General features: G+C 43.9%; 1 protein-coding gene across 1 annotated transcript in view; it reads right to left on the bottom strand.

The window, feature by feature from the left end:
* Nucleotides 1-24,830, bottom strand: part of MYB (v-myb avian myeloblastosis viral oncogene homolog) — a 35,691-nt gene extending 10,861 nt beyond the window's left edge. The window contains exons 1-15 of the mRNA XM_014955386.1: nucleotides 24,824-24,830; nucleotides 24,441-24,613; nucleotides 22,735-22,806; nucleotides 21,989-22,081; nucleotides 20,396-20,616; nucleotides 18,614-18,848; nucleotides 17,757-17,837; nucleotides 17,248-17,352; nucleotides 12,883-13,140; nucleotides 11,317-11,472; nucleotides 9,566-9,708; nucleotides 9,070-9,184; nucleotides 8,858-8,983; nucleotides 8,056-8,166; nucleotides 7,328-7,435 (exon numbers count right to left, since the gene is read on the bottom strand). Coding sequence (XP_014810872.1) covers nucleotides 7,328-7,435; nucleotides 8,056-8,166; nucleotides 8,858-8,983; nucleotides 9,070-9,184; nucleotides 9,566-9,708; nucleotides 11,317-11,472; nucleotides 12,883-13,140; nucleotides 17,248-17,352; nucleotides 17,757-17,837; nucleotides 18,614-18,848; nucleotides 20,396-20,616; nucleotides 21,989-22,081; nucleotides 22,735-22,806; nucleotides 24,441-24,613; nucleotides 24,824-24,830 — 2,004 coding nt within the window. The remainder of the gene's footprint in view (nucleotides 1-7,327; nucleotides 7,436-8,055; nucleotides 8,167-8,857; nucleotides 8,984-9,069; nucleotides 9,185-9,565; nucleotides 9,709-11,316; nucleotides 11,473-12,882; nucleotides 13,141-17,247; nucleotides 17,353-17,756; nucleotides 17,838-18,613; nucleotides 18,849-20,395; nucleotides 20,617-21,988; nucleotides 22,082-22,734; nucleotides 22,807-24,440; nucleotides 24,614-24,823) is intronic.
* Nucleotides 24,831-25,416: the final 586 nt, after the last annotated feature.

Below are 25,416 nucleotides of genomic sequence, written 5' to 3'. Positions count from 1 at the left end.
GGGTCTGAAGCCTCGGCAGCCAACACCAAACAAAGCACAAAGCCTTTCCCCTGCCAGCCCCGCAGGCATGGGCGAAAGTCATCCTGATGCCAGAAGTTTTCCTTCCCTCCTCGGCAGGGAGAGCCAGGTCCCAGGATCCAGGCAGGGTCCCCCCCCCAACCCTTGGAAAAAAGGAAAAAGCACCATATTTCCCGGGCTCTGTCCCAGGAGAGCGGCAGCAGAAAGCAGGGAGGAAACCAGCCCAGAAACCCCAGTCAGACCCCTCCTTCTGCAGAACCCTCGTCCCACCTCCCCTGTCACATTTAAAGGTTCAACTCTGCAAACCAAGGGATGGAAACACAAAGGCTCTGTAAGCAGAAGCCAAAACCTGCCGAAATTGATGAGCATTTTTTTTTTTATTAATTCAGTGCTTAAAAAATTCTGCCATCGAAGAGCGAGGTGTTCGCTTTGGCACCTAAATCCTTAGCCAGTGGGGAAAGAAAGGGATTTCCACAGTACAATTCCTTCCAAATAATTTTTCTTATTGAGTCAAAAAGCCAGAGACTACTCTTAGCTTTGCTGTCAATTAAAAGAATCTAAGCCTTTTCAGCCAGGACTTTCAGCTGCATTTTTCTCTTCCACACGCAGCAGTTTTCCCTCTTTAAGTTAAAGCCGGGAGTGGGGTGGAGAAGAAGGGAATACTACTATGAGTTCCCATAGGATAAAATTGCAGACCCATGGTATAATTCCAGCTATGTCATTCTCCCTGGCTCTTTTTTTTTTTTTTTTCTTTTTTAAAACCTCAGTAATCCTACCAGCACATCCTTTTCCTGGCAGCAAAACTACCTCGCTCGCCTTCAGCTGCCCCCAGGCAGACGCGAACTGTAAACAAGCTGTCAAAGCTGCAACCGGGATATCCAGTTAAAGCACTTTAAATGAAAAAAAAACAACAACACATAAACCCAAACTTGGACCATCCAGAGAAAACAAGACCGGGAGTAAGGAAAGAAAAGACTATGGAAAGGTGCTTTTCTAACAGAACTCATCCTCCTTCTGCGTTGAGAGCCTGGACCGCCTTTTCGACACCCCGTGTGTCGGGAGAGGATGCCAAAACCCAGCTCCCAGGCTGATGGGAGTGTAGTAAAAATCTTTGGGGAAAAAAACCAAAACACAACCCTCAGTCTCAGAAGACAGATTTTAAATCTGCACGATGCTGGCAGGTATCTTCGGTGGCTCAAGCGAAGCTCTGGGTGTTACACGCGTTCCCATTCATTTAGCCAAGCTGTGCTGCCATTTAAAACCCCCCAAATACCCCAAAATGTTTAAAATATTCAGAAGGTTCAGGCTATTAGGAGGTATCTTAATTGTGTTCCTCTACTGTAAAAAGCTGGATTTCTTGCCAGTTTTCCCTTATGGACAATCCACCGAACGTGCTGCTGAAAAGGTGGCTTCCAACAAAAATGCAGTATTTATTCTGAAATGGTAAAACAATTAATTCCCTAAACAAAGCAATTTCCTAGCAGAATATGATGCATCTCCTGTACAATAGTATGGCTTTCTAGTCTTATAAAATCATAGAATGGCTTGGGTTGGAAGGGACCTTAAAGATCATGGAGTTCCATCCCCCTGCCATGGGCAGGGACACCTCCCACCAGACCAGGTTGCTCAAAGCCCCAGCCATTCTTGTTAGGATGCAGAACCAAGAGAAGCCCTTTTACTTATCAAGACCAGACAGTAAAGACTAATTAAAAACTCAAGTGACCATAAATGAATTCTACTTCACTTGCTAAGGCAGAGCACTGTTTCTGCTCGTGTTGCTTGTTCTCCACTGGCCCATGGGGCCTAAACTCTGGCCTTCTCCTAAACTCTGGGGCTTCCCCCGTTGCTCAGAAATACAGCTTCCTAGATGTGAGAGAGTAAGATGGTCCAACTTTTCAGCTTTTATTATGAGCCTGGTACCAGAGCTAGAAAGAACTATTTAGTGGCACTTTTAAGAGCTTAACCCTGGAGCCCTCACTCAGACAAAACTCCTGGTTGAGATGTATGAGCTTTCCAAGATTAATTTGGGAGGTACAGAAATGGGTTAAGCACCTGCAACTCACATATGGATATTCAGTCCCTTTCTGCTCTTCTCCTTAAGGAATTTTTTTTAATTCACGGATCAGAACACATTTGCTGCAAATGTCTGGCAGTTAAGGTGTCACTTTTTCTTCTTCCTGAGAGACCATGGCCTGCCTGGGGCAGTGGTTACTCCTGCTGTGTTTGCAACCTCAATTTGACTCCCCCAGGAGGAAAACATGCAATGACTGACCTGTAACTTCCAACAACCTCCTTTTCCTTCCCTCACCCATGCCAAGCACAGCTCCTGGACATGTCTGCCAGCGGCCAGAGGAGGGACAACACATGTAAGGGACATGCAAATTTGTGAAGCATTCCATGGTTTTTTTGCCTATAAATACTTCAAGGGTGGGTGTCAGGAGGATGGGGCCAGTCTTTTGTCAGTGGTGCCCAGGGACAGGACAAGAGGAAACAGGCACAAACCTGAATATAAGAAGTTCCACCTAAACATGAGGAGGAACTTCTTTCCTTTGAGGGTGGCAGAGCCCTGGAAGAGGCTGCCCAGAGAGGTGGTGGAGTCTCCATCTCTGGAGACATTCCAAACCCACCTGGACATGTTCCCGTGCAACCTGCTCTAGATGGACCTGCCTTCCAATCCCTTGTGATTCTGTGACACCAGCAGGGCCACCTTTCCTTGCTGTGCAAACCTTAAACCTTAAACCTTCACTAAAAACCAGAAGAGTATAAGACTTTGAGATCTTCTTGCCCCCCCAAAAAAGCCACGGAGGAAAACCAGAGTAAGCCTGCTGCTGCTGGAGAGCAGGCTGCCTCGCCTGTGCCTTCTCTCTGACAACCAGCTGCAAAGGAGATCCCACATTTCACTTTTTAAAGGGAGAAAATTAAGCTTAATGACAGCTCACGCTCTTGTAAAGGTTAACCAAGTAGCTGGCTTAAAATCCTTTAAACTTACTCTTTAAAGAAAATGGTTACACAAACCGCTGAAAGTCAGGAAATTCGAGCTGAAACGTGTCAGTCTGTGGTTAAAAAATGGAAAGTGACAGGAGCTCGGGGTTGAAGAACATTCTCTTTAGCTTGCAGGGCTTCTACCTTGTGTTGTTTCCTTTGTTACTGGGGGAAGGAGATATCAAAGCAGCGCTATTTTCTTAAAAGGTTCCATTTCATGGTGTCTTTTGATCGCCTGCAGGGTTAGGTGGATGGTCTATGATTTAGCCTACTTTTCTGTCTGTTAAAATGTCTGTGCTAGGATAGTTTGCATTATGTACTGCTACTTGTTTCATTGGCTAGGGAACATAATGTGAAATAAAACATAACTTCTACACAGGAACAGCCAGGAGCAGAGTTTTTACGCAACCTCTTACGAGGCCCTATTCAAGCAAATGCTTGGTACAAATCATCATCCTGCTTCAGTAAGGGCTTCGGACCTTATCCCAAAATCTTAACCCTTGGAAAAGTTCCTAGTGAGGCCAAAATCTCCCAACAGTGAAACTTAACTATTGTCTGAGTGACAAAAACACAGGTTGCAAAAATACAGGTTGTAACTAACTCCACCAATATAAAGTAGAAGTATTTGGGATCCCTGTGATAGAGTGTAAGAGTAATTCCACCCCAGGGCAATGCACATGGGTTTGGTGAGACAACTCCTGTTCCTGCCAGGAAGGAGGAGATTTGCTGTGTGGGATAAAAAAGGTGACTGAACCTTCATACCTTATGGAAAGATCCTACACACAGTGGCCTTCACATTCAACGTTGAGCCACCAAACTGGTGAGGGGTCTAGAGAACAAGTCATATGAGGAGAGGCTGAGGGAACTGGGCATGTTGTTTGGAGAAGAGGAGGCTGAGGAGAGACCTCATTGCCCTCTACAACTGCCTGAAAGGAGGGTGTAGAGTGGTGGGGGTTGGCCTCTTCTCCGGAGGGAATGACAGGACCAGAGGAAATGGTCTCAAGTTGCGGCAGGGGAGGTTTAGATATTGGGAAGAATTACTTTACTGAGAGGGTGGTCAGGCACTGGAACAGCCTGCCCAGGGAGGTGGTGGAGTCACCATCCCTGGAGGTATTTAAGAAATGTGTAGACAGGGCTCTTCAGGGCATGCTCTGGTGCCTGGGATTGTTGGGTTGTGTCTATTTGTGGGGGTTTTTGTTTTGTTGGGTTTTTTTGTTTTGTTTTGGTTTGGTTTTTTTAGTTTTTTTGTGGTTGGACTCAATGATCTCAAGGGTCCCTTTCAACCATGAAGATTCTGTGATTCTATTTTACAGAGGCTCTTCTCGGTCAAACTCTTCTTGGGTCTGGGGGGACTTTTTCTCCCACTGCTCTGGTCCAGCAGCGATCCCATCACGTTCCCAGTGTCGTTATGGGCAGCTGCCTGACCTCACATGCCTAATGATGCAACATGCTGCTCCTCATCATTCCTGATGAATCACACCATGCTATCTGATATGGACATCAGATATTATTTACCAAGTTGCAGATAATCAGTCGTGTGTCCAAAATGCAGTAAAAAAATACCCTTAGGGACTGCTTTGAACATTGGTTACTCTTGCCTTTTTTGGAATTTAACAGCAAAACAGTCAGCAATCGGGCACTTTGGTGAGCCTATTGCAAGTCAAATTATCTTTTTCTTTATGTAAATGCAGTGCAAATTAATAAAGCAATGAAAAACACTGTGGGCTGGTGACTGTGCTACCTCCCTCCGAGGCGAGTTCAAATTTAAAAAAAAAAATGGAATTTTAGGAATCAAGCATATTGGGAAAAAAAGATAGTTTAGTGCTGTGTCTCTTCCTTTCCCTCTTCCCTCTCCACGCACACATCCTGAGGTGCAGAGAGGGCAATAATTCTTACCTGAAGCCGACGAGAATTTGCCTAAGTAACAACACTTGGGTCAGGCCCAAAAGATTAACCAGCAGCAAGGCAAACACCGGCAGACACAATTAAATTGCACCCAGCTGCGTTCCTGGTTGTTTCCCCTCTGCCTGTCCAGCATCGGTGGATTTAATCCAGCGTTTGTGTGTGCAACTGTGTGTGTGTGTACACGTATGTGGGCAATACACCAAATTATAAACTTGGAAGCAAAAGGACATGCTAAAAACTGGGCATGTACAAAGTGCCACCAGCCAAAACCATGCGCCATCTCTAACGTGTTCAATTGCTTTGCACCCTTTAGACACGCTGTGTCCTTATCAATGTCTGGCTTCTTCCTTCAGCTCAGCGTGTTTTAAACACTGGGGTGAGTTAGGAAGTAATTTTTTACTCAGTTCCTACTGAAGGGAAAGTCCTCTTTATCCAAACAATGGGAATACCTGACTTTTAACATGCAAAATTAAAGGCTTTTCCTGACCAAGGACTGGAGAACGGGATCCAGAACAGCCCACAAATTGACTCGTGTAAACTTCCTGAACAAAATCAGCATTGAGTGAGGAGAGAAGGTTAAACAAGCCCTTTCATTTACAGCAGCTTGTAAAGAAATTATTTTTAGATAGCAGGAAACATAACACTGTTACGCCGAAGATCAAAAGATCCTATTTTACAGGCACCTCGAATGCCTTGTTTTTATTACAGGCAGAGTGCAGGGAACCACCACTGACAGGACAACCCAGAGAAGCTGGGGCTGTCCCATCCCTGGAGGGGTTCAAGGCCAGGCTGGATGGGGCTTGGAGCAACCTGGTCTGGTGGGAGGTGTCCCTGCCCATGGCAGGGGGTTGGAACTGGATGATCTTTAAGGTCCCTTCCAACTCTAACCATTCTGTGATTCTAACGCACAACATACTCTGTTTAGCTCCCTGAAAATGTTGTCCTAACCCTATGGGGGAGCCCGGAGCTGGGCTGGGCTGGCAAGACAGTGGGACCAGCAACCTCCATCCACACATCAGCTGGGGAGCTCCAGTGACCTCCTGCAAAGCTGGAGCCCTGGGCTCCTTTGCCGTGAGATGGTCTGGACTCAGTCCCGAAACAACTACCCTAACTCCAGGGCCATGGATCTTCAAACCCTCCTCTCAGCCATCCACCACGGTGCGGTAAAAAACACGATTCATGCAAAAAGAGTAAATAAGCAACCAGGGAGTGTGAGTTTTTGGTCCCTACGGACACCCCCATGCAGAAGGGGGGACACAGTCCCCGCTCCCCAGGCGGCTTCTCATCCACTGGTCCCGCAGTGCAAAACACAAACCCACCCCATGGCAAACGGTGCCAAAATTTTAATATCTCACTTTATAACGCCCGGCTAGAGACGCTTAATCAAAACCAGGTTTTTCTTCATTCCCTCCTACTGGAAATAAACCCCTAATGTAGATTTTGGAAAGAGGGAGGAAAGAAAGGATTAGCCATGTGGACTATCTGTCTGAAAGTCAGGAACTACGGAGTTATAATTTCCTTTCTGACAGTGACTCACCCTGGGGAATGAGACACTTTCCCTCAATTCACCCGTGTGGAGAAGGGATAGAAAATCACTTATTCATCTACCTCAAAAAAACACGGGCTGCGGTGGAAGGATAATTGATCATTATCCGCAGCGCGTTTCGCTCTCTGAATGACTTCTGTCCACAAAGGTTGACAAAGAGGCTGCTAATGACTTTGGTGGGCTTTGCAACAGGCCATGCGTAGCAGCTATATTTTAAAGTACAGCAAATGTATACGTTTGTTAACGCTTGGAAAAAGCACAAATACGTAAAACCTGGCCTCACATCCGGCTGACATTAAAACAGTCGCACGTTTTAAGTCAGTTCAGAAATCCCAAGATGTACAACCAACCATAAGTGTTACCAGGCCCCTTCAGACCACCGTTTACAACCACATCTCTGGTGCCACCTCAGCCAGCGCTCAGGGAAAGGCCACTCTTGGTGCTTGGCCAGATGGGGACTAGTGACCACATCTGTGGTGGCCAGCGGGGCAGTGCCAGGGTCTCTGCTCTCCCTCCTGAGGCCTGCAACAAGTTCTGGCCACCACCACACACCACTCAACTCCCCGGCTCTCCAAAGCAGCAAAGCTGCCTACAAGAACCCTATGGGAAAAAGGTTCTGGCCCACGTTAATTCTCCATCCTACCAGTTTAACACTGGAATCAGATGAGTTATGAAGCCCCACGCACAGGGCTTTGCCCTGTTCAGCTTCCCGACACAGCTGCAGCCTCTGTGTCCTCATGCTCCACAGGTAAAGTGAGACCCTCAACCACGTTCATCTCAACGTTTCATTCTTCCATACTCAAAATCAGTCAGTGAGAAAGCAATATATATATGTATCTTTATATAGAAAGGGTATTTTTATCAAAGAATGGTTACCTGCAGAGGACTAGCTAGTGGCCTGTTCCTAGGTACTGCAAATGTCTTGTGAAAACTGCCATCCTCTTCAGACACGGGCATCTTTAAAATGGAGCTGGTAAGAAGATTCTGAAGAAAAAGAAAAGGAAAAAAAAAACAAACCAAGCAATTTTGAGTAACTCAATAGAAATTTGAAGGTATTCAAAGCAAACTCAGCCTGACTGCAGAGGGTGCAACACTGGGCAGGGTCCCAGGGGCTGGGAGCAGACCTCAGCCTGGGCTCCCTGGGACGTGGCTCTGCAGGAGCATCGCCACGTGCGAAGGTTTTTCACCCAGTGAAACTCCCAAGGGCAAGAAGAACAGCAACACCGAGCAGCCCCGACGAGGGGCTCATGCAAAGGCTCCTCTGCACAAACCAAAACAGACTCTCTCTTTCTTTTCACCAGTTTTATCTCCCCGACATAGTCATTTCTATACGCAGGTGCAGGCCTCCTCCGAGCGCAGGCTCTTTGCAAAGACTGTGGGCTGCACAACGACTGCAGCTTCTGCCACCTTCTGTAGGCATCACAGTCATCTAATTAGGAGCAGGATTTTGCTTCTTATGCTTAATACAGGGAAGCAATACAGAAATAATGAACAATGCCTACTCGCGAGGAAGGTCAGACAGACTATTTTCTCTCTTGCCTTTAAGAACTGAGCAGGGATGTAAAACAGAGAAATCATGCCATGGTGTGAAAACTTGCACTTACTGGCACATCTTCCATAGTAGACCCGTGCGTAAAGAGCTGAGTGTTCAGGTTTTCTCCTTCCCAGTGATTTGAGCAGAAAAAATTGCCAGCTTTATCTGTTGGAGACTCCACCTGAAAGCAGGAAAGGCACCGTGATAAAAAACAATACCCAACTGACCAGAAAGAGATTTACCTCTCAGTTGCTTAATAAATTGAATAAATATTCTTCACGGCCCTGCATAATGCGTCTTGACAGCAGTGTCTTTTACAGCACCCTTGCTCTTTCCAGAAGAAAAAAGTTCAAGGTTCTCAAAAAAGTCCCCACCTAATAAAACTTTGAATACTTGCACTCAGCGCCCTGTCAGTATTCAGAAGTTTAATCCCCTAGAAAGGATTGAGAATATATGTATTTTTAGAACTTTAGTGACAAAGTAATATAATGCAATGTCCTCAAATGTTCAGGTTTCTAAGTCACTCCATGGAGCTTGGTCCCCGTGGGGTTCTTCTATACTTTTCACCAATATTAGAAAGATTCAATCCAAATTCCTGTCTAATTTTTTTTTTTTTTTCTTTTTAAGTTTCAAACGAAAAGTGCATTAGAACGGCCCAAGCAAACCCCTGCTGAAAACAGCAGAAAGACTTCTATGGAAATCAATGGGAGACGAATTAGGCATGCCTAGTACACTATATAGAACCGACACTAAGATCTTGGGGCTCACATGAAAGAAAAACAGACACAGCTATTTAACAGAAAACGTATTGGTATAAGTTTCTCGGCAAAGAGCCGCTGAATTAAATTGCCTCAGGTAAGTTTGAGATTTACCTCTTGTTTGATTTTCTTCAGCAAAGGGGGTCCACTTTCATGTAGCCCAGCCACTATTGCAGATTCCTCCGACTCCTGCTTGATAACGTCCTGCAGATCTTCTACAAGATGAGTCGGAGTTTGAGGCTGAAAGGAAGAAACGTTATATCCAAGTCCCAGAACATCCCTCTGCACTAATATCAAAGCAACTTTTATCATTGTTTCCTTCTTACCAGCATCTTCAAAGGGCCATATTTGATTTCCTGAGCTGCAAGTGCGTTTTTGAATGGAGTGGGTGTTCTTGGAGAGCTCTCTAATATCGACCTCTTGATTGCTGGAGTTCTGAAACTTTAAAAAGAGGGAAAAAACTTTAAAGGAACACGCTTGGAAATATTGCCTCTTCACAGAAATACGTGCACACAGGCAATGGCTTGCTGTAAGACGCGGACAAACATTTTCTTTGCAATCCTCGCATCCATTTTGCTTTTCTGGGAGAACATCTATTCCTCCATCAAAAGGAGGAATGGCTTTATTTAAAAAACTGGCGAGACTGTATGCCTGGTCGTTCTGTATTAATGAACATTACGAAGTGGAAGTTCATTACTCCAAACTAAGAAAATTCTGAAGGTGTTTGTTAGCAAACAGCCGTGCAGGAAGCATGCAGTGACCCAGCACTTTGGTTACAAACCCTGGGGAATTCGAAAAGACAACGTTGATCGCAAGACTTACACGTGGTTTTCCTTCTGAGCTTTGAAAGCCTGGTCCCTGTGGAACGGCGTGGTGACAGCCATCTTATGGCCACACACCGGCGTGGAAGTGAGCGAGGGGTTGTCCAGGTTCAGGTTTTCGTGGCTGGACGAGGTGTTTAAGAACTGCAGGTTGGGGAAGGAAAAATCAACAGGAACATCCAGGTTACAAGGCTGACCTCTTAAGTTGATGTTATTGAACAAAAGAAAAAGAAATTGTTTCCTTCCAAGTGATTCTCCTGACCCTACGCTGGGGGGAGGTGGATGTGGGGGATCTGACTACGCGGCAAAGTTTGGCTGGAGCACTCAGAAAGCTAAACCCAGCATTCCTAGAGAGGGAAGCTATAAAGAAAATGACGCTCTGCTCCAGTGAGAAACACTCTCCACCCTTTTAAGAGCCAAATCTCAAAAGCCCAATTTGGATTTTCTGCAAATAAACTGTAATTCCTATTAAGAGCAGTGTGCCCAAGGAAGAACTGGGTGAAAATGAGTAAGGGATGTTTCAGGACTAAACCCACAGGAAATGGGGCTAAACTCCACGAAGATTTATAGAGGGAATCTAGGTGCTTTTAAGGCAGTAAATAAAGTGTTTATGACAGGAAAATAAATTTCCCATCATCACTCTCAAAACAAAGTGCTCCCTTTTCACAGTATAAAATGAAAACCACCACCTGTGATGGGCGCGTGGAGTGTTTTGGGATGGAAACAGCTGACCGAAAAGGAGGTGGTGATATTGGTCTGGAGAAAATTGCTTTTGCATGAGTTCTGCCTAGTAACCTAAAATATTGTTTCCGTTCCTAGTGTCTGCAAATCTCTGAGCGTAGCAGTATCCTTTATTCTGGCAATGATTCACCGTATTACCTTCTAGACTCAACTTGCATGGAATTAAAATAGATTTTATAAAAAAGTGGCATTAAGAAAATAAAGATTTCACTGGATAAATGATACATAATTAAAATACCTAACAGGTAATGGAAGATACAGCGGGAGATCATTGCATGCAATCTTTTACTATCCTTCATGAAACAGTGTTTCTCTGACTTCAAGGACTAAAGCCAAACCAAGGCAAAACCAAGACAAACTGAAAAACACACACACACAAAAAAAAAAACAAACCAAAACCAAAACACCTTTAAATAGTGCTACAGCTGTGAAACAAAAGCAACCAACGTCAGGAATTTGCAAGTGGACACCAGGACACTTCAACAGGCCATTTTCCTCCTCATTCCTATTCCACTCCACCCCAGCGTGGCCCAAGTGGAGGATGGACAAGCCATGATTTGAATTTGCTGGTTGTTGTCACTTTGTCTCACAACCTGAATGCTATTTAAATGCAGTTTGGGGTTTTCTAGGTCAATGAATCATACTGTGAGTGGACAGAGATGGAAAGTATTACAAATGATCAGAAATGTTAAGCTCTAGTAGTTGAAGGAGTTAACAGCAAGAGCAAAGCAAGCAACCATATTCCCCTGCAAAAATGATCCAAATCAAAAAAAACACAACCAAACCAACCAAGCCCCACAGATGAATTTAAAAGAAGAGAATCAACAGTTAGCTGGCTGATAATCTAAACTCAGCAGTGAAGACTAAGAGCAGTGAGAAGATTCAAACACGGAGTGAAATCAACAAGCGCAACGGTAATTAGTCATTTGTTCCAAAGGATTAGTTTCTAAATTGTTAAGGCTGGGGTGGCTTTTGAGAATTAGTAACATCTGTGCAGAAGTCTTGATCTACCTGCGAGGGAGAGAAGGGCAGGCTTTTGACAGGGGAGCTCTTAGGAAGAGTTGAGCTGCTGGCGTCACCTAGGCCCAAGGTGCCACCGTGGCCACTGGCTAAGGGGCTGGAGTGCCCTCTCCTTTGGCGAAGAAGGACCCATGGAGCCGCACTGCCCTGTGAGGCAGACAAGGACTTTGGTGAGCCAGGAGGGCCCTGACTCGACATGGTTTTGCTCAAGTTTGTGGTGGGACGTCCTTGAGCTCTACAAGCACTGGCCCCTCTTTGCTGAAGCTGCGCCGCTTTGCCTGAGGGAGCTTTGCTAGCTGGAGTGTCTGTGTCTTCAAAGAATTCAAAACTGCTGAGATCACCCCATGATGAAGGATCCTGAAACAACGTGGGAGGCACGGAGCTGTAAGTGCATAGTGCCACCTCATGAAAACACAGCGCTAGGATATGCCCATAACCAACGACCACGAAGTCTTTCCCAGTTCAATTCAGCTTTATTTGAGTGGCAACACTGTGAAGGCTTATTTGTGTTTTCAATATATACCTTGACCACATCGAACTAACATCCTAGTAACGTTCTTGGCAACTGAGCCCCTTAAGAAACAATGACTCAAATGATGTCCTTACTATAGAATGGTTTGGGTTGGAAGGGACCTTAACGATCATGGAGTTCCAACCCCCTGCCGTGGGCAGGGACACCTCCCACCAGACCAGGTTGCTCAAAGCCCCATCCAGCCTGGCCTTGAACCGCTCCAGGGATGGGGCATCCTATCTCTACTTGCCCAGGGTTTTCTGTTTGGTATGAAGTCAGTGCCTTTCACTACCCAAAAAATGTGTGCTTTGGGCTCTCAGCCAAAACTGGTCTCCTCCCAACCTGCGTGCCTGCTCTGGACGTGCTGAACGGGATGTGATGCTTCATGAAGCAGACACCTCTGCTGCTGAAGGAAGGGGCCACCAACAAACATATTTCAACGTGCCGCTGCTGTTACGTGTAGTATCCCGGAGACCACAAAGAGAGGAGGCCCGTGTCGATGCCAGTCAGCTACCTGGCATTTAAAATTCATGTTTCCAGTTCTTCACGGGCACCAGGCCAAGCTCCTTACACTTTGAGAAGCAGCTACTGAAGCTACATGAAAAACTTTTAGAAAAAGATGCAGATAGACGAGCAGCCAGACATAAACCTACGGCATGTGCCACTTCAAATATAAATATCATGTCATCGTTTAAAATGTTTCGCGATGTCTCTCCCATCTTATTTTAAGGAGACTTAATACCGAGAGACCGTTTCAAGCTCCTACTGTGCAGTTTGCTAAAAATCACACTCCCATACCAAGACGTAGCAGGAAAGGGAGACACCCACAAAAAGCATACGCATCCACACTCCAGGGCTTCATTTATGAGCAGCCACGTTTTGTTAAGTCAGAAGCTAAGCTTCGGATCTTGCAGCAATTAGAAGTTAACTCGGGAAAAAAAAATAAAATCATAAGAAAAAAGAAACACATTTAGGACTGTCCCAGTTCCTCTCCCCTTCCTCCTTGACCACACACAAATCCACCTGAGGTGGGAAAGTCTACTTACGGAGTCTATTAACTGGAGTGTTTCTGCAAATTCTAAGAGATTCTTAACATTATCCAGGATGTTGCTCTGGTGAACAATCATGCACCGGGCAGGGGATGCACTTTCCTCGGGTAAGCAACCGTGATCCACCGGTGGAGATGGAGTACAGTGGTGGTGTTCCCCCAAACAGGAAACGGGGGCACTGTCACCACTGGTCCTGGTACCGTCAGCCACCGTGGTGCTGTGCCAGCCGGGGTAGTTTGATGTGTGGTTCTGTGTCTAAAGGAAGAAGAAGAAAAAAAAAAAAAAAAGAAAAGGAGGGGGGGGGGAAGAAGGCAGAAGGAACTTAGCAATGCAATTGCACAAGTTGTCAGATACCACTGGAGGAAAGATAAAAGTAGTTGCATCATCATCTAAAAGCTTATGCCTATGAAACAATTGTCAAGATGTTTCCTTTCATCAGTGCAAGATCTGGTTTTAAGTAATATCGGCGTTGTATTTGTTATCCCAAAGTTACCTCACAATTTACTTCAAGGATTACGAGCGTATATCATTACTAACACGTAATCAATTCATACTGGGTTACTCCAAAAGCTCAAAAGAGTGTCTGCAAGTCGTTTTCTGTGAGAAGCGAGAAACGGCAGGATTTCCCTACTGAGCGCTCAGCACTGTAGGAGGCTGAAGGGTTTAAGAGTTAGAGTTGCTTTTGTTTGCTTATCTCCTTCTCTTCTTCTATCCCTGTCTAACGCTACAGCTTACACCAATGCAATGAAGAGGCTGTCAAATCAACGTGGTTAGGAAAGCAGAAGAACAAATTAACAGAAGTTTCTTTCCAGTGTGATCATGCAACAGAAGAAATTGCAAAACATGAACTAAAGTTAAAAAGTGGCCAAACTAACGTATCACGCATGCAGTTGTTTTACTATTAATTTATATATTACCCAAAAAAAAAAAAAAAAAAAAGAATCTGCTGGCTATCACCTATCTTCAAAAATGATTTGGGGACTCTTGGCTTTGGTGATGGTGTTAAATAATTACATAGAGGTTTTCACACATTAACATCCAATGGCGTATACAACCAAGCGTGAGAATACAGTAATAGCCAGCATTTGTTCCACACATGCAGTTATGAAGAATCTAACATTATTCAGAGAAGTAAAACAAACTGTCAAACATGCACCAAGTCTGAAGCTTACGAAGGGTATAAAACACAGCTGAAGGAAAGAATGCAACAGAGGAGAAAAAAAACATCTACCGCACAGGCACTACATTTTCATCACATGAACCATTGCACACTTTCGGAAATGCAGATCCCATTGATATAAGATCCGTGGGATTTCTCATTTTTGTTCAATCATCACGGTTCAAATATCACATCACTTTACGGAGCCCAGCCCTGCTCCAAACACCTGCAAATTGTTTGTTGTTTGTTTTTTCAATAAAAGAATATACAAAGCAAATACAGACTATATATGTGCTATGTTTCATCCTTTTCAAATGGAAATATAGAGCCTTGATTAGTACGGAAGGCAGAGGGGGAGTAAAAAAGTTAAAAAGACAAGCACTGGGGTAAGGCTGCTATCCCTCCATCCAAGCACACAGTGACAATCTTACTGGTAATGCCTGCTGCCCTTTCAGTTCATTCTCAGTCGACATTAGTAGCAACTCTAATTCCTTTATTCGTTTTTCTTTCTCAGGGTCTTCATCATTATAGTGTCTCTGAAATTAAGAGTTAAGGGAAAAGAAAAGATAAAGGTCTGATAGGATGTAGCAACTAAAATGCTTATGGCTTGCCGTCCTGTGGTTATAACAGCCAAATTAGACCCAAAGATGAAACAAACGCCAATTGTTGTTTTCCACTACCAAAGTCCCTGCTGAATTTCAGTACAGACATTTGAAATGGAGAAAGTGAAAACTATCACACCAGCTGTCAACTAAAGGAAAGAATGCAACAGAGGAGAAAAAAAACATCTACCGCACAGGCACTACATTTTCATCACATGAACCATTGCACACTTTCGGAAATGCAGATCCCATTGATATAAGATCCGTGGGATTTCTCATTTTTGTTCAATCATCACGGTTCAAATATCACATCACTTTACGGAGCCCAGCCCTGCTCCAAACACCTGCAAATTGTTTGTTGTTTGTTTTTTCAATAAAAGAATATACAAAGCAAATACAGACTATATATGTGCTATGTTTCATCCTTTTCAAATGGAAATATAGAGCCTTGATTAGTACGGAAGGCAGAGGGGGAGTAAAAAAGTTAAAAAGACAAGCACTGGGGTAAGGCTGCTATCCCTCCATCCAAGCACACAGTGACAATCTTACTGGTAATGCCTGCTGCCCTTTCAGTTCATTCTCAGTCGACATTAGTAGCAACTCTAATTCCTTTATTCGTTTTTCTTTCTCAGGGTCTTCATCATTATAGTGTCTCTGAAATTAAGAGTTAAGGGAAAAGAAAAGATAAAGGTCTGATAGGATGTAGCAACTAAAATGCTTATGGCTTGCCGTCCTGTGGTTATAACAGCCAAATTAGACCCAAAGATGAAACAAACGTCAATTGTTGTTTTCCACTACCAAAGTCCCTGCTGAATTTCAGTACAGACATTTGAAATGGAGAAAGTGAAAACTATCACACCAGCTGTCAACTACCCTCTTTTAAATCCGCTTCAGAAGCAGCAGCCCTCAATTAAGCCACGTTAGGACTCCCCCACCTTCCCCATTTTCTCTCTTCACACTTTTTTACACTACAACGTTGCCTTAAGGTACAACGTCAGCATTTTGACTGGGCAAACGTTTAACGGATTGACCCCTGAAACGACGCGCAAGTTATCTACCTGGATAGCTGCCGCGGCCGGCTGAGGAACATTGACAATATTTACATGCAGTGCTACTGGATATGGGATCTGACCAGGGACCTAGGCCAAAAAAAAAAAAAGGCAAAAGACACTACGAGTTATTATTTCTATCGCATCGCCTGCCTGCGTGGCGAATCTGTGTTTGGTTTTAGGTACTTAATATTTATACTCTCTGGAGATGACATATTTACAATATTTACAAGAAAAGTAAGTGTTTTTTTAGGAATCTGACAGTGAGCATTACAGAGGAAGAAAGAAAATACATATATGAAATATCTACCCTTCCTGAACGAGAAAAGATGAATAATTTATAGATGCATTTGTAAGTATTTTTCCTAAATTGAAAGTGCAAAAGATGCAATTTATTATCGTGTAAAACTCCACAATGTAACTGTCTGAAGCAGCAGCCTGTTTCATTATTAATCATTAATTGAAGAGGAATCAGATTAAAAACAATACTTGTTTACTTGTCCTGACAGGCAACCCACAAACAGAATATTACTGGGGGGAACGTGGAAGATTTTGACAGAGAACACAGAATTAACCTGGTTCGACTGCTTTTCAACAAGTGTAATATCCACCACTAGAAGAAACCGAACTGGGAACATGGTCACTGCTCACAAGATGTTAAAAACCCTGATTCTACCACCTAGTTTGAAATGTATGAATTTCCATCACTGACTGAAGTCAAAGTCAAGGTCAACGTCAAGGTGGTCCTCGCCTGGCATCAAACCCACACGGCTCCACCAAGACGGGGAGAAATCACACTTCCTGAAATCAGGCATGGCCAAATCAACCCCCCCAAAAAAAAACCCTAAAAAGTTTTCAGGAGCTTACGTTTTGTGGCTCGGAGATGTGGTAGTAGGGGTAGTCACTGCTCAGCGGGGGCTGGCCGGCTACTGGCAGCTGTGCAGAAGGTGGGTTGTGAGAAAAAGCCATCAAGTGGTTGCTCTTCTGAAAGCCAGGGGCTGCTGAGGTGTGACAGGCTTTGGAGGACTCCTGCAGGTAGCCCTCCTGCTCGACCTTCCGGCGCATGGTGGAATTCCAGTGGTTCTTGATAGCATTATCGGTTCTGCAACACAAACACGGAGGGTTTGGAGTTTTAAACACCAGCGTTTCCAATTCAGGCCGAGATAAACGGGCAGGAAACTGCTGTTGGCTTCCGCACAGGCACTACATTTTCATCACATGAACCATTGCACACTTTCGGAAATGCAGATCCCATTGATATAAGATCCGTGGGATTTCTCATTTTTGTTCAATCATCACGGTTCAAATATCACATCACTTTACGGAGCCCAGCCCTGCTCCAAACACCTGCAAATTGTTTGTTGTTTGTTTTTTCAATAAAAGAATATACAAAGCAAATACAGACTATATATGTGCTATGTTTCATCCTTTTCAAATGGAAATATAGAGCCTTGATTAGTACGGAAGGCAGAGGGGGAGTAAAAAAGTTAAAAAGACAAGCACTGGGGTAAGGCTGCTATCCCTCCATCCAAGCACACAGTGACAATCTTACTGGTAATGCCTGCTGCCCTTTCAGTTCATTCTCAGTCGACATTAGTAGCAACTCTAATTCCTTTATTCGTTTTTCTTTCTCAGGGTCTTCATCATTATAGTGTCTCTGAAATTAAGAGTTAAGGGAAAAGAAAAGATAAAGGTCTGATAGGATGTAGCAACTAAAATGCTTATGGCTTGCCGTCCTGTGGTTATAACAGCCAAATTAGACCCAAAGATGAAACAAACGTCAATTGTTGTTTTCCACTACCAAAGTCCCTGCTGAATTTCAGTACAGACATTTGAAATGGAGAAAGTGAAAACTATCACACCAGCTGTCAACTACCCTCTTTTAAATCCGCTTCAGAAGCAGCAGCCCTCAATTAAGCCACGTTAGGACTCCCCCACCTTCCCCATTTTCTCTCTTCACACTTTTTTACACTACAACGTTGCCTTAAGGTACAACGTCAGCATTTTGACTGGGCAAACGTTTAACGGATTGACCCCTGAAACGACGCGCAAGTTATCTACCTGGATAGCTGCCGCGGCCGGCTGAGGAACATTGACAATATTTACATGCAGTGCTACTGGATATGGGATCTGACCAGGGACCTAGGCCAAAAAAAAAAAAAGGCAAAAGACACTACGAGTTATTATTTCTATCGCATCGCCTGCCTGCGTGGCGAATCTGTGTTTGGTTTTAGGTACTTAATATTTATACTCTCTGGAGATGACATATTTACAATATTTACAAGAAAAGTAAGTGTTTTTTTAGGAATCTGACAGTGAGCATTACAGAGGAAGAAAGAAAATACATATATGAAATATCTACCCTTCCTGAACGAGAAAAGATGAATAATTTATAGATGCATTTGTAAGTTTTTTTCCTAAATTGAAAGTGCAAAAGATGCAATTTATTATCGTGTAAAACTCCACAATGTAACTGTCTGAAGCAGCAGCCTGTTTCATTATTAATCATTAATTGAAGAGGAATCAGATTAAAAACAATACTTGTTTACTTGTCCTGACAGGCAACCCACAAACAGAATATTACTGGGGGGAACGTGGGAGATTTTGACAGAGAACACAGAATTAACCTGGTTCGACTGCTTTTCAACAAGTGTAATATCCACCACTAGAAGAAACCGAACTGGGAACATGGTCACTGCTCACAAGATGTTAAAAACCCTGATTCTACCACCTAGTTTGAAATGTATGAATTTCCATCACTGACTGAAGTCAAAGTCAAGGTCAACGTCAAGGTGGTCCTCGCCTGGCATCAAACCCACACGGCTCCACCAAGACGGGGAGAAATCACACTTCCTGAAATCAGGCATGGCCAAATCAACCCCCCCAAAAAAACCCCTAAAAAGTTTTCAGGAGCTTACGTTTTGTGGCTCGGAGATGTGGTAGTAGGGGTAGTCACTGCTCAGCGGGGGCTGGCCGGCTACTGGCAGCTGTGCAGAAGGTGGGTTGTGAGAAAAAGCCATCAAGTGGTTGCTCTTCTGAAAGCCAGGGGCTGCTGAGGTGTGACAGGCTTTGGAGGACTCCTGCAGGTAGCCCTCCTGCTCGACCTTCCGGCGCATGGTGGAATTCCAGTGGTTCTTGATAGCATTATCGGTTCTGCAACACAAACACGGAGGGTTTGGAGTTTTAAACACCAGCGTTTCCAATTCAGGCCGAGATAAACGGGCAGGAAACTGCTGTTGGCTTCTCTGTTTTAAGCCTTGTGACCTTCCTCCTGCCCCCAAAATGCTTTACAAACGCCGCTCTCAACTTCTCAGGAAAGATGCTCGGTATAAAACGTAGAGGGAAAACAAAGAAAAGGGCTACGGTTGTTTGTGTACTTTTTGAAGCGATCTCTAAGTCTTTAGGTCCTCAAACTGTGAGAAATTAATAATTTCAGCTTCACCTCGTTCCCACAGAGTGAGGTGACAAGCAAAGTCACCTTTTGAGGCTTCCCTAAAGGGCTGCCCACATCATCTTCCTTAATATTGCACTGGGAGTTTATTGTACCTCGTTGGTGCAAAGAAAGACCGTGGATAACAGCCAGGAGAAGGCTAATGTCCAAGGACTAACATCCAAGCAGCTCTCCAACTGGCCACCCAGACAGTGACACCATCGTGCCGTACACACGAATTCAGGAAACAAAGCTGTCGGGATTTTAATTCGCTGCAGTAAAAATTGAGAATCAAATTCTCGCATTCACGAGCCAGAAAAAAAACCAAATTTCTCCAGTCTGCAAGATTTTAAGGGTACGCTCAGGAACAGCTCCTCTTTTTGAAAAACATCACCAACACAGCGTACGGTTGAAAGCGGTATCTGTGATGTGTGGAAGCTACAAAAAAAATCACTTTCTGAGGAGTAATTCCGTAGAAAATTACAGAAAAGCAGCCTAGGGAATGCCCGCTTTAAAGGGCCATCATGATCTTAGGCGTTATATTTAGATCTTGAAGATGTTTCCCCAAATAGCAGGAATAAAAATGGGAAGGGAAAGCTCTCCCCTCGCTTGCATTATTTGCTTGACTCCACTTCATGGTGAGTCACTTTTACTACAGACACCCGGTCTCTGAAATGGGATGCAAGTTCTGCATAAGCCTTTGATGAGACAAGTATTTCCAGGACCAGAGTTTGAGGAATTCAGTTTCTCCTGGTTTATACATGGATTTTCAACAGGTCAAAATCATCTGGGTGATTCAGGAGCAATTAAAAACGTTGAAGGAGCCTTCCCTTAAATCATTTTGAATAAACAGACTGTATTTCGTGTTAAAGGCATACCCTTAGCTGAACGTAAATTAAGTTCCACTTGCAGAGCCTGATCCCTCACTATTAAATCAATTTGAATTTTGACAGTTATTGCAAGCACAAATAAGATTGCACGGACCTTTAGGAAACTGTTAAGGTCTTGCTCTACTTACTGGGGTTTTATACCTATGGCAAACATCAGAAGCACGTAAAAATAGAGCACTGTTCCATCTACTGACCAAACAGAACAGTTCCCCGCTGAGAAAAACGCACGTCTAATGTCACTGGCTTTCCAGGTTTTGATCCCAAATTTTTTTGATTTATAATGTGCAGCCTGAGGCAACCGAAACAAACCGCTCAGACCTGCAGCTTTTCCCTTTTTTTTTCTTTTTTCCTATTTAAGAGCTAAAGGTAGATGTCATTACCGTCCAGGCAGCAACTTGGCAATTTCTGCCCATCTGTTTCCCAGCCTCTTGTGTGCCTGGTAAATAATTCTATCTTCCTCTTCTGTCCAGGAGGTTTTCTTCACTTCTGGATTCAAATGGTTGTGCCACCTCTCCCTGCACTGCTTTCCAATCCTTCCCTTCAAATGCTTAGCAATGACAGACCAGCGCTTTGGACCGTATTTCTGCACGAGTTCTATTACCTTCAAAGAAGGACACAAAAACTGCCTGTATTTAACGATGCATAACGAAGCAATGAAATTTTTCTGTGGTGGAACAACATTTTCAACGACATTTCTCAAAATCGCCACGGTAAAATTAACACACAATTAAGGCTCCCCACATCCCACTTATACTTTTACCCCCAAGGGAAAATCCAGTAATAAATAAGACATTTCTAGACCACATTTCTACATGACAGTGCTGTAAAGGAACAGTAGGACTTGGGACATTTTAGTCTGGAGAAGGCTGAGGCAGTGGGATCTGATCAACGCCTATAAATACTGAAAGGGTGGGTGTCAGGAGGATGGGGCTGGTCTTTTTTCAGTGGTGCCCAGTGACAGGACAAGAGGGAACGGGCACAAACTTGAACATAAGAAGTTCCACCTAAAGATGAGGAGGAACTTCTTGACTTTGAGGGTGGCAGAGCCCTGGAAGAGGCTGCCCAGGGAGGTGGTGGAGTCTCCTTCACTGGAGACATTCCAAACCCACCTGGACACGTTCCTGTGCAACCTGCTCTGGGTGGACCTGCTTTGGCAGGGGGGTTGGACTAGACGATCTCCAGAGGTCCCTTCCAACCCCACGTGATTCTCTAAAGGAACATTAATGAATTTGTGTAGAAAACTAGACAAATACTAAGCATTGAAAGCATAGGATCAATCTGCTTCTGGTCATATTAAGAGAGATATCTGGTGGTCTCTCTGGTTGAGACCACCATAGTCTCAAGGAGTTTTGCCCCCACATATAAAATCAGCATTAAGCGGAATGAAAGGAAAATTGATTACCCTTTGATCCTCCTCTTTCGTCCACGGACCTTTGATAAGTTCTGGGTTTAGTACCTTCTGCCATCGGTGCTGGCACTGAACATCCGTCCGATTCTAGTGAAATGTAAAACATGCAAAAGAGATCATTCTTTAGCCAAAATGAACGTGGAGTGATAACGCTCTTATCTAGGCACGCTTCTTCCCGATGCATTTCAGCTACCACTAGTAAAATATATGGAGTGCCCCATACATAATCATATACGGAGTGTCTGAGAAGAAGGTGCTCCACTACCACTTTGCTCCCTGAACCAGTCAACAACCTGCTCTGGGTGGACCTGCTTTGGCAGGGGGGTTGGACTAGACGATCTCCAGAGGTCCCTTCCAACCCCACGTGATTCTCTAAAGGAACATTAATGAATTTGTGTAGAAAACTAGACAAATACTAAGCATTGAAAGCATAGGATCAATCTGCTTCTGGTCATATTAAGAGAGATATCTGGTGGTCTCTCTGGTTGAGACCACCATAGTCTCAAGGAGTTTTGCCCCCACATATAAAATCAGCATTAAGCGGAATGAAAGGAAAATTGATTACCCTTTGATCCTCCTCTTTCGTCCACGGACCTTTGATAAGTTCTGGGTTTAGTACCTTCTGCCATCGGTGCTGGCACTGAACATCCGTCCGATTCTAGTGAAATGTAAAACATGCAAAAGAGATCATTCTTTAGCCAAAATGAACGTGGAGTGATAACGCTCTTATCTAGGCACGCTTCTTCCCGATGCATTTCAGCTACCACTAGTAAAATATATGGAGTGCCCCATACATAATCATATATGGAGTGTCTGAGAAGAAGGTGCTGGACTACCACTTTGCTCCCTGAACCAGTCGATGATGATCCCATCACCAAAACCACCCAACCTCAATCTTCACCCTCTGGCACAGTCGCTGTCGTGCTTTCACGTGCCGTATTTCTGCACCAGCCAAAGTCTTCACAAAACTATTATCTTCTAAACTGCACTTACAGTTCATCAAAGCTGTTTTTTCCTCTCTGCTGAGACATTGTGTTTCAACGTCACGTTGACCACCTACTGTGCAACACCCCTCCAACCCCCGGTTTTGATCGCTTGAATTTTCCCAACCCTTTCTGAGAAATTAAAGGAAAAGGAAGGTTAAGGGCTTCCACAACATTTTAACTAAGTTTCTGAGGTCTCCATCTGGGGAGGTTTTGTATCTCCTGCCAAAATGTAACTATAAAGCAACCACTCCCCTTTCCCTTAGTGGGAAACCTCTGATAAAAGAGTTGTCACTAGAACTGGAAACAGAATCCAATATCCACTTACGGGAAGGAAATTGGCAATGACTTTCCAGTCTTCTGTGCCATTCTGCTCCACGAGCTTCTTCAGTTTCTCATCCTGAATCATTAAAAAAAAACCAGAAATAATTAGTATTGTAATCTCTTATAATGCAAATTAAATACAGTCAAGAGAAAATGCCTCCTTTTAGCTTTTTATACACACATTTCTGCATCCTGAGTGTAAGGGGAGGTGGTCTGTAGTCTTCTCATATTTTTAATTGCCCAAATAATGAGATTTCTCTACTCCTGTGGATTTTGGGAGGTTCTCTACTGTGCTGCAGGGAAGACACTGATTTTTCTTCTGTGCTGTTCTTTAACTTGCATTATATATCCCCATTTTACTCCTCAAAGCAACGTAACCGTTATTCTTGCGCTGGATTTAGAGGAAGGCACGGAGGTTTAGATGCCACCACCAGAGTAACAATGAAATTTGGCAACTCTCAAGCACCCGGCTGTCTCGGGGCCTCCGAAAATCACAGCCTTAAGCTTTATATGTCTTGTGAGTAATGGGAGTTCCAGTAATCTGCTCATTGCCTATCCATGTACAACAAACACACAATAAATCTAATGGCTCCTGGTCACTGGGAGGGAGTCTTGAGTACTCCCAACAGCAAGAAATTTGGCCCAGTATTTTTAAGGATAAGGCCAGAAATATAGGCTCTAAAGGCAAAAGGAACCAATGGGGTGTACTGGGAAAGATGTAAGGAGTGCAAGACTAGCGAGAACTGCCCCAAGAGATAAGAGGAGGGGAGCAACCTCTCAAGAGCCTCCCAGTACACTCCCAGTTAGTTCACGTGTCAGGGAAGTGGCCACTGGGCACCACAGCCACCCCGTGTCACAAAGACATCCGCCTCTCTAAGAGCTGATGATGATTTAAAAAAAAAAATAAAAAAAAAAGAAAATGCTTGCATGAGGTGAGCTGTCATTGTTTGTGTATCAATACACATTGTTAGAGAGGAGAAAGTCAAAACACAGCTTAAGAACGGCGTTAATGTGTTATTTCACAATAAACTCAAACCAGTTAAATGGCCACAGGATATCCAGCTGGCAAAGGAGTCTGATTCCACAATTTACCCGGAAAAAAGTCAGCACAAGGGTGCCCGTGACTAGAAGGCATTTTGACCTTCAGAACCAAAAACCACATCTCTGAATGCTCAATTTTTGGTACTGCTGGCTTGCTTGCTTCTGGCTTTTTATTTATTTCCAGCCTGAACCGTGACGTTGCCATTAAAGTGCCAAATTTCAAGTGGCACAAAAGGAGGGCAGCAGTTTCGGCCACAGTTGTTTGCTGCTGTGGGACACTGACCACACGTCAGCTCTGGCATAGCAACCCTTCTCAAACACAAAGAGGCAGCAGGAACCACCAAGCATTGCTGCAGGTGACTCTTAATCTGTTTTTTTCCACCAGGGATGACAGGGAGAGTCACACACCTGTAAGGTATACACCTTGGCGGGCACTAAAAAGGGAAAAAAAAAAATAAAAGGGCACTTGTACATTTTATTTAAAAGAGAAGAACGGTCCTCAAAGTTAAACAAAACACTGGGTGTAGCTAAGGGGTGAAAAACTTTGTCCTCATTCATACACATGGGATTGTCACTGAAGTCAGTTTGCAGTTAAGCAACATGGAGAAGAACGTGGTCCATATTCTCTCCATCTTTCTACAGGCAGGAGAGGGATGAACTTGGATTTACCTCCTCGCGGGTCCACCTGGTTTTCCCTAAGTGACGTTTTCCAGTCTTGGGTAGCAGGCCATCATAATCGTGATCATACATCTCAACATCTTCTTCATCCTCATCGCTACTGTATATACTGCAGAGGGAAACACAGCGAGAGACACAAGAGCGGGACGTGAGGGCTCCAGCTCCTGAATTACAAAGCCAAAAAAAAAAAAAAAGAAACAAAACAACAAAAAAAACCACCCCACTACAATCCTTACAAAGGTTACACAGATAAAAGTTTTAAAACTTGCACAACAAGATTTTGTTCTGCATTCTGTTGTTCTAGTATTCTGAACTGGTTCTGCTGTTTTTGGTATCCACAGATACAAGCAAAGGGCTGGCAACCTCCGTATTACCGAGCATGTTTAGACCTGCTCTTACTGTTAGATCAGTGGTGAATTACACATTTGGCAACCTTTCAACCAATGAAGGTTTCAAATTAAAATACAATGTTTGGGACAATAAAGAGAACTGGAGGCTTGTGTCCATTACACAAGTGCACGTTCAAAATCTTTAACTCGTGCCGTGCAGTTCTGAAAAAATATTAGCATTTTTGTGCGTTTATCAGAGCAGATAGTTACGTCGTTACCAAATAAAACGGACTGTGTATAAATACAACAAGTTAACCAATAATAACCTCGCTTGAGAATATGGTTATGGACCCTCTATGTGAAGGTAAATGTTTCTATAATTAAGTAAAGCCTGTAAGTGGTAGCATTAACACGCAATAAGCTCTAATATAAAATGTGCCTGTCATTTAAGGGTCTGGACAGACAAGAGCTGAGGATGAGTATACTTAATATCCTGCAACTGACGAACGATTGAGCCTTTTCATGCTCTCCACTTCCCTAACTTCAGACTTTATTACCTCTACTCCATTTCCAAATACCTCACGCTGTTTTTGAAATACTCTGCTACTCACCTAAGTCATGACTAAGGGATTTCCCCA

The sequence above is a fragment of the Calidris pugnax genome, unplaced genomic scaffold, assembly GCF_001431845.1.
Source record: "Calidris pugnax isolate Ruff unplaced genomic scaffold, ASM143184v1 scaffold231, whole genome shotgun sequence".
NCBI classification, from domain to species: Eukaryota; Metazoa; Chordata; class Aves; order Charadriiformes; family Scolopacidae; genus Calidris; species Calidris pugnax.
This window is presented reverse-complemented; position numbering and strand designations above follow the sequence as displayed.